The following is a 9,714-nucleotide window of genomic DNA, read 5'->3' as shown; positions in this document are numbered from 1 at the left end:
AAAAAAGACTAAATTATAATATGTTTCTCACCAATCACTCTTAAGATCATATCTATAAGGTTAGCTTGCAAAAAAAAAAGGATTAACTTTAATTAGATCTGGTTTTTATCTTTTGATATTTACCAACTTTCTCTTATATATATATATATATATATATATATATATATATATTATATATGTTCACACACACACACTGCTTTTTTCCCAAATCTGCTTAAGTTAACTAGCTGTTGCACCGGAATTAGTAGCTTGAATATCTCCAACTCATGCCAACCTCGCCTGAATTGTGTGCTCGCTCGCCCACATACTGGCCACTAGTGTATACGCTTTCATTTATCAAATTTATGCCACTTTCAGGACGCATTAACCAAACGAACTAAAATATTCAAAAATAAATTTTGAATTTACGATTTCATGTTTGTTGAATCACAATACGACCTCAAGCTCGTGTTTGAGTCGAGCTCAAAGCTTGGCTTCTCGCACGGATCAAACGATTTCATAGGACAGGCTCAAAACAAGTTATGCTCGTTATAGAAACTCTAGGCCTCGCCTCATGATGAACATGAGCCAAATCTGAACTTCCTTAATAAATTAATGAACTGCACCCAAACATGCCTTGCCCAGCTTGTTCAGATGGTCTTCCAGCCCTATCTATATCTATCTCTTCTGTGCTAGAGTTGCACCAATCTGTACCGAATACCAACTTGTTCAATACAACCTGTCTACCAGCTGGCTGGATCAAGACCGATAACACCAGGTTCCGGTCTGGACGGTGCTCATCTTTGCTCTGTTAGCCAGTCACTACCAATTTAAGCTTAAGAATGGGCTTTGCTCCTATACCATCAGCCTCAAACAAGGGTCGCCGGACACCCGCACTGCGGCAGACTGGCCCGTGGACTGACTGGTCACCGCAGCTAAATGTGTTTCTGTGCATACAGACGCTTTCTCATAGACCAACCATGGAGGCCACCAGTCCGGCTCAAAAAAGGACCTGCAGTTGATGGCATGCCCTCAAGGACATGCACAGTATAAACATATGCACATACTTAGCCCCAGCTCGACCCGTTCCTAGGTCCATAGGCCAGTCATGGATGCCACAGGACACAAGTCCAAACCTAGGCCAATCAGTTGATGGCATGGCCCTGACTAAGCCTGTTCAAGCTTATTATCCAGAACAAGAATTCATTTTCATATTACATACGACAGAGAAAGCGCCTTAGGATGCAATTTAAATGAGCACAACATATAGAACAGATGCAGCTTGCTAAGCTGAAGCATCGAACAGAAGCCGCCCCCCAACGTAAGAACAAATATTGCTTTCTTTAAAGAAAAAAATTGCAGCAAAACAAAGAGCGAGATCATGCTAATTCTCATGGTGCAGCACATTTTTGTTCCCCTTTTTAACCTTTTTCTTCTCAAATGCTGTGCTTTTGAGTGTGAAAAACCATTTCAGCAGAAAAACATCAATCTTCCAATTTCTCACAATATTTGGCTGCACTTTTTATCGTTTAATGTTTACCTCTGTGAGAAATATTACATGCATACAGAGACAAAGAGAAGGCAAAAGAGTTTCAACGAGTAAGGCTGCAACATCGATACAAATTAGAGTGACCCTTCCCCCCTGTTTCTTTTTTCAGTCTAACTGTGTGGATACCTCAACCATTAGATTAAACATGGATAGAATCCATTAACCATGCAAACCTTATGATGTTCGTACCAACTACCTAATTTTTCACTTCATGAAGAATTCAAGGTATTGAGCACCATCGGTTAAAGCAAGCCGGTTGGATCTTTCAATTGTTTGGTGTATCTAAACGGATTTTCATAGTGAACAAGCGAATATTCAAAAGTAGGACACCGGATATTATATCTTCATATTTTCCCTTGGATGTTAGGAATTGGCAACACATTGGCCTATTTGACCATACGCCTTAAATCGGGGAAAGAATAATCTAAGCAGGAATTTCAACAGCAAATCAGTTAGACAAACTATATCAAACTTCTCCTGATGTTGACAATGGCAAACATGCTGGTTGATTTAAACATTCTTCAGTCCGAAAAAACCACTAAAGCAAAATGAAAATAGCAGCTCTAATGGAAGTCTGACAATGGTAAGAGTCTGTTATTAACACATTTGAAAGAGTCCCTACGAGTAGAAGCAGAACTAAGATTGAAAAACTTATCCCTACGAGGAAGAGTGAGTTTCAGAACCTCAGCAATAAAATTCTTCAGCTGATCATGTAAAAGACTATTTAGTCAAACATTAAGAAAAACCAGCTAGAAAATATAAAACCCATATGAAGCAGATTAGTGAGAAGACAGAATGCCTTCTGAAACTCGATTTCGTAGCAAACACAAATGCACCACTAAGTGTCTTCCTTTCAATCATGATACTGTTGCAGGATAATCATTTGGGCAAACAATCATGAAGTATGGATCTTTATTATGTGATGTCTTGGAGACAAATCAAAGCAATCACAATGAAGCTCATTTATATAACAGTAATGAGGTACTGGCAAAAGAAGTGATATCTTGGAAAAAATGATGTAATGTGCATGAATCATGGGATATCATCCTCAGAACTCAAAGATGAGATAAACATATTCCTTACCCAAGTACAAAAGGATGTGAAGAAAAATAATTCAACTCACTAAAGTTTCTCTCTAATTGTGGGGTAAAAAGAAGAAGAAGAATCAAGCATGATTAAGGTACATTGATCACCTGAATAGACTGCAACATATCAGAGACGGCAATTACTAGGTCTCCTGATTGTATCATTCCCCTGGCTTTCAATAATGAGAATGTCCTGTTGAGATTGCTCTCCATGTCATCAGAGAAACTTAGCCTAAAGGGTATCAGTCCCCATTGCAGATTTAGTCGACGACGCACAGAGGTTGTTGTTGTGAAGGCAAAAATGGGGCAATCAGGGCGGCATCGTGACAAAAGAGAAGCCATACCACCTGTTCTTGTATACACAAAAATGGCATCCACTTCCAGGCTGTTTGCTGCATATCATCAAACACCACCACCATTATTTACCAACCCAAATTTTATTATGCCTAGTTCTTGCACATATAAAAGAGAGCCAACAAAAACAAATACAAATTCAAGTGTTTTTGCCAATATGCAATTTTTAGCTACTAAAAAGATATAGCTGATTTCCAGATTTTAGTACCAGAAACATTCAAAATATTCGAGTCAAATAAATATTTATCGTAACAATAGTTCCCTTGCAGAGAATATCTGGATCATCTTTAGTTCTACCTTGCACTCCACAGGAACTTAAAAGAGTGGAGAGCAAGAAAGTAATGTTAAATTGTTGAAATCATGTACTCAGTGCTTGTGTCCGCTTCCCAACAATGGGGAAACTAGTATCCGTAAATTTATAAAGCATTTGCATCAGACTGTGTTAAAACTGGGATGTGGCTAAATATACGTAGTAGAATGCAAAGGCATGTGATATACATGAATTGACAAACACTCCACCTAGTTGAAATAATCATTTACTAATTCAAATTAACAACATCCAACTTAATGGAAAACAAAGTTTTATGCTTAGATTGAGATTAAGGAGGGTAGCCAGCATCCAAAATGGGACATGGACATACAAGTGCATATCACACCACCTTGTAGAAACATCTCAGATACATGCAGAGAAACAAAAATATAATATCCACAGCCAAGTTGTCATAATTCAAAGTAAAGCAAGTAGTACGACATTTGGAGCCTAGAGGGTTCACCCCTCAAAACTGACAACAACAGCCTGAACAGACAAAGAAAGGAACCAGGTTATGTCAAGGGTGACAGAATTAAAATCAAAATGCTCACCCATTCTAGCAGCAGAATTGCAGATTGTCTCTGAGATCTGATCACTAAAGGAAGATGAAATATCAGAAAGATTTGACGCTTCATGGCGTTTGTCCTCTCTCCACCACCTCTCCATTCGAAGACTCACACTTTTCAACACAGCTAGAGCTTTCTCAGGATATTGGCCCATAGCTGACTCTCCTGAGAGCATGAGAGCATGAGAGCATCTGCTCGCTGTCTCACTGCTTCAGAAACATCTGCAACTTCAGCCCTTGTGGGTGTAGGGTACTCAATCATGGACTCAAGAAGTTGTGATGCAACAATCACAGGCCTGTTGAGCTGCCTACATAATCTTACTATCTCCTGTTGTGCTGAAGGCACTTCTTCCAATGGAATTTGCGCACCAAGATCACCTCTAGCAACCATGGCCCCGTCAGATGCACGAATGATCTCTTTGAGATTGTTCAATGAGTCAATACTTTCAATTTTTGCAATTACTGCAATATCACTGTAGAATTCATCACAATTTAGCAGCTGTAGTAAATGGTCAACATGATCTTTATAAATGCAAATTATTTATTTAAACAAATTTCTTTCATTAAAATAAGCCATCCTCCATCCCAATAAAGAGATGAAAGATATGGTTAACAACTGATGTCAAAAAGGCTTTTATTGAAACTGATAACAGAAAAGGCATCTTTTCTGCACCTGCCACGAGTTCGAGCAGAAATATAGCTCTTCAGATGATGTATTACTTCAGCTGACTTGACAAACGAGATCGCAATGAAGTCTACACCCTCAGCAATACCAAAATCAATATCAAGCCAATCCTGCAGGGGCAGAGAATCACTGACTTCATATTAAAGATCTATAAATTTAATATATATATATATATATATATATATATATATATATATTTGGTTTTAAATTTATATATATGCCTATCAGTGTGGTAAATATACTTTTCCTTTACCAGTCTTTCCTGAAAATTTCTTGACCTTTGATCAAATTAAAACAATTTAGCAGCGAACTCCCAAGGACACCATTCATTGCTGGCCAAATTCATGTGTCTTTCTTTAAGCAAAAAATAACTCTTTTAGCAAAAACTTGACAATGCAAAAAAATTTTGCAACACTTCATAGTAATCAAATTAGTGACAACATTTTTTCTAAAAAAGGAAACTGGAGAAAAGCAAAACCTTAGGTCACAACCAGAAGACCCCTAAGGAGAGAAAAGGGGAGCAATAGAAAAATCAATCCTAAAACTAAGCTGAATGAAGAATGAAATTATACTATCGTACGGGTCCCATTTCAACAACTATGTGGCATTGGATTCTTTCAGAAGATTAATGTTATTTGCACAGAAATTTGGACATTTCAGAATAGGACAACAAGATGAGGCATCAAACAAGTAAAACCTTGGAAGAAATAGTTGGAAGCATTGCATTCTTTTCACGAACAAGGCTACCGTCCCTCCTTAATGTCAGATTAGCACGAGGTAGCAGCAGACCAGGATCTGTGCAACGACATATCACATCTGGACCAATCTTCTCAATCACATCAAACCGCACCATTCCTCCATCCACAAGAAGCTCATCTCCCACCTTCACATCTACATGAAAGACGAATATAGCAAATTGCTCAAGGGGAGATAAAGAAGTTAATATGTCTTCACTAAGAATGAGAATGAAGAATCAGACCTTCAGCAAAGCCATCATAGTTAACACTAATGGTGCGTGCTGGAAGAGGTAATGTAAAAGCTCGGACACTGAAAGTCCAAATTTCACCATCCTACAAAACCATTTAGGTATTCAGACATTAAAACCAAAATAGGCAAAAAGAAAGGAAATACATTTTCTGTGATTCCAACCCCATATTGTCATGGCATTCAGCCACAAAGTCGAGTGATAAATGTATTCTGCAGCAGTATAAAAGTATAGCATATACATTTGAGGAAACTGAAACTTATATTATCCATCCCACAAGGAATTTTATGTTAGTGAAGGTCAAGGTACACCATGCATTTCACCTTGTTAAATATGTGGTCTAACATAAATGAAAAACTTACATGACATTTTGTGTCAGATGCGAGCTACTTGTAGCCAATGCTGCTTCTTATTCTAAGGTTCATTTCGACCTCTTGTATTACCGAGAGGTTCATCTATCCATCTAAGCAATGCCATCCAGGTAATGCTAATGTAAAATGTGTCTGATCTCATGGCCGTCGGCATGGCCATGATGCTAATATGCTTAATGATTTGACATGACAATTTCATTCCTAGTTCTTGACGTAGACTCTGGTGGGTCATGACTCTTCACAGCCATGTAAATCTATCATATATTAGCATCTCTTCATTCCACGTTTCAATTCATCGACTATTGCTCAAAACCTATATATTTTTTGTTGTAACTTACCAGTCGTGCCCATCATCTTCTTTGTTTCTTTAAATTATGATATTATGACATACTTTTATTACAACATTAGTATGATAAACAGTTTTTCTGCTTTGTATCTTTTATATCTTACCATAATTTTACGAAATAAAACATGAAGAAACTAAATCACCAAGTAACAAAATTAAAGCACCAAGAATTTTAATTCAGAAGATTTCCGGAAAGTGAAACCTGATAATGTGATTGAAGTACACTAAAGCACAAAAAGATCAGTAGCAGGAAGAAAAAGAAGAAAAAGGAAAAGAATAATAACAGCCAAAGAAAGAACAACACGATGAAATAGAAGCAGGGAATCGGAATCACAGAAGAAGAGAAAGAGAGTCTCCAACCTCCGCCTTAGCAGACGAGGAACCGCCGAGATCGCCCATGTGGATCTCACTTCCCTCTGTGTCCATCATGATGGCGACTGCGTATCCTTTCTCGTCGTTGAGCTTCCTCACCTTCCGAATCACATCTCTGTGCCACTCCCGGGTGCCGTGGCACATATTAATGCGTGCGACGTTCATCCCACCCATGGCCAGCGCCTCTATCTGTGAAAACCCGTTCGTCGCAGGCCCAACGGTGCAGACGAGCTTAGTCCGACGAGTGCACCGGAACCCATTCTCCTTCAGCTCCGCCTCGCTCACGGCGTCTATCTCGATGACGGCAGACGACGTATCCACCGCCACCGCTGGTCCCCGCCCGTTGGAGACTGCCGCCGGGGAGCTATCCAACTCGTAGACGGCCGAGATAGAGCTCCGAGAGGGGCGGCCACGGGAGAAGCAAGGGGATTGGGAAAGGACTACGAATGACTTCGATTTAGGGATGGAAGTAATGGTGGCGGCGGTGGAGCGACGGTGGAGACATGTGGAAGAGGACGGTATGAGAGCGTGGATTGTTTGCGCCATCGTCCTGGCTTCGCCCTTCTCCTTCCCCTCCTCCCGCTTCTTCTTCCCCTGCGCCCCCTTAGTCTTCTTTGGTCGCCGCTTCAGAGGGACACAGCAAGTTCGCGCGCACAGAGATGTGAATAGCAGGTTGACGTTACAAACAAGGGGTGTTTCCTTTTTTCAAAAGCGCCCCAAAATTTCATGAGATTGATAGATTCATGCACGGAACTGATAAAACTTTTTAGAATATTTGCATTCCAGCGCACGTCCCGAAAGTCGACCTCTTAGAGGAGTTCAAAATATCCATTACATAAGAAATCATGAAAAATTCAAAAATCCGACGCGTGGATGTGATTTCGTGATTATATTTTATGAAAATTATGAAATGATTTTTATTCTCTTAGACAATTTGTTTTTTTTGCGTCTTTTTCATGTGTTTGTCTACATACAAACTTAGATATTTTGTTATGGCGGGTGGGATTTGAAAAAGCCAACGTGCAAAGTTTGATGGCAGGATCCGTGGACCTTTTATATGTGTACAATTTAGACCTAAGTCTGGTGCTTTTAAGCACTAATTTTAAATGTAATTGCATGCGACGAAAAACATATGTAAATCAAACAAAAATTATTAAAAAATCGTCTCTAGGTCAGTTTTCATAAAATACATTTTAGACATTGTATTTTCATGTGCCTTCAGATCTCGTAGGCAATCTTTTATGTTTGGATGACGCCTTGAAAAAATAATTTTTATAAAACCTGGTTTTATAAAAATTATTTTTTTAATGGGTTCTGAAAACTTGCGTGGAGGGGATAGTTTTTCCCGTCACATATGAAAACGGTGTTTTCAGACAGAAAATCAAGTTTTATGAAATGCTGTTTTCAATCCATCGGGACGTGCCGAAATCGGCAGTTTGGAGGAGGCAAAATGCCGATTTTACCTCCGACAAGCCTTTCCCGGCAGGCCTTCAAAGACGCCTCTAGCTTTTCTACAAGACGCATCTGCACTGCACGTATGAGTGGATATGTAAAAGCCACCTGAAATAGTCAAAATAATCAGACAGCCCAAAGTAGTAGATAAAACTACATTTTAGAACATATATTAGTAACAAACCTGCACGAATCAGGGTTAAGCTTCTCTAATTCCTGGGTGTGACCTCCTCCATTGTCTACTGCGCCTCTAGCTTTCCTCACTTCTAGTAAACAAAGTCTCCCCATCTTTTGATCAGCTTGGACTTGAAGAGTATGAAAGATCATCATCTTATATATATATATATATAGACATATTCTTCATATTAGTAAACCTAGGTAGGCATCAAGAAAAAATTATTTCGCATATCTTAGATCTATAGCAATTCTAAGATGAACATCCCGAATAATTTAAAAACAATTAGTTATACAGAAGAAACATGAATTTTTTTTTTGTTGTTGTTTCAAAGATTTTCAATATTGCGTTAGTGCAGTTAGTTCTGTAAATCGAGATATTGTAAAATATACTTGTTTTTTGTACGACAAGGTTGAGTTATTCATTTTAATTATTTAATTGGTAGCAGGTGCTTCCGAAATTAAATTATGGGTGACTCCTTAATGATCTGCTTCTCCAACCTCGGGTGAACATTAAAGAAAGGCACATGGCGGAGGAGGAACCAAAATAATCGATGCAAATTGTTGTCCTTGAATGACGTCGCATTGCATTCAACATGTGTGACCCTTTTTTGCCGAAATACCATTCACAAACTTATAAGCAATTAAATTTTTTTACTAATTTATAAACAATTAAACCAACAATTTTGAAACGTCTATCTTAGAGAGCTTAATCACTTGATAATTTTGACTAGCTTGTCCAAGACGTCTTTGTAGTGAAAAAGCTATAAATATATCCACTTCATAATTAATGAAATTGTTTTTCCTTCTAGGAAGAAGATATCTACAATTACCTGCAGGCTTTATATATATATATATATTATATATATATGCTTACAAAACCCACTTCACAAACGATTCCGATTCAATTCAGCTGAATCTTCTGAGCCCTTCTGCTGACAGATTCAATTCAAAAACCGGCCACAACAGTGCTATTTCTGTAAGACTGTAACTAACTCCCGATTATAGCCAAAAAATGATAAATGAGAACCACAAACACCATCACCGCCAGCTTCTGTAAAATGCAAACAGAAGCGCTTACTGCAATTAGCAGGAACTTCAATATCCAACATGCATGATCCAGCGTTGGGCTAAAAAGACGGACGACTCCGCCATAAGAAACTTTCGGCAAAAATATCACGTACTAAGCAGGATAGAAAGACCATAAAAACCTTAACCGAGGAAATCTGCCGTCAGGTGCCATCCATGTGAAAGTGAATGTTGACCAGCGGAAATTAAAACCCAAAAAAAAAAACCGGAACGTACAGTGAGCGCGGTTTTCGAAACGTTAGGAATTTAGGGCGAACGTATATTGACAGTCCTCAAGTGCAGTATCTCACGTATGAATCGTGTCATTTCCCAGTACATTCAAGGGCATGAATTCATGCCCAAACAAGCATTCAACGGAATTCGCTGTCAACGGTTAAGCTACACAGACACATCAGAAG

General features: G+C 38.7%; 1 protein-coding gene across 1 annotated transcript; it reads right to left on the bottom strand.

The window, feature by feature from the left end:
• Positions 1-2,456: 2,456 nt before the first annotated feature.
• LOC116247777 (pyruvate kinase isozyme A, chloroplastic-like) lies at positions 2,457-7,261 on the bottom strand. The gene is given in 7 exon segments (XM_031620088.2): positions 2,457-3,005; positions 3,829-4,030; positions 4,033-4,315; positions 4,516-4,637; positions 5,225-5,418; positions 5,507-5,597; positions 6,590-7,261. Coding segments are annotated over 7 exon segments (1,752 nt in total). The 5' UTR covers positions 7,148-7,261; the 3' UTR covers positions 2,457-2,703.
• Between the last annotated feature and the right edge of the window lie 2,453 nt (positions 7,262-9,714).

Source organism: Nymphaea colorata, chromosome 2 (genome assembly GCF_008831285.2).
Source record: "Nymphaea colorata isolate Beijing-Zhang1983 chromosome 2, ASM883128v2, whole genome shotgun sequence".
Lineage (NCBI taxonomy): Eukaryota > Viridiplantae > Streptophyta > Magnoliopsida > Nymphaeales > Nymphaeaceae > Nymphaea > Nymphaea colorata.
The sequence above is the reverse complement of the archived record's forward strand: the minus strand, read 5'-3'. Positions and strand labels throughout refer to the sequence as shown.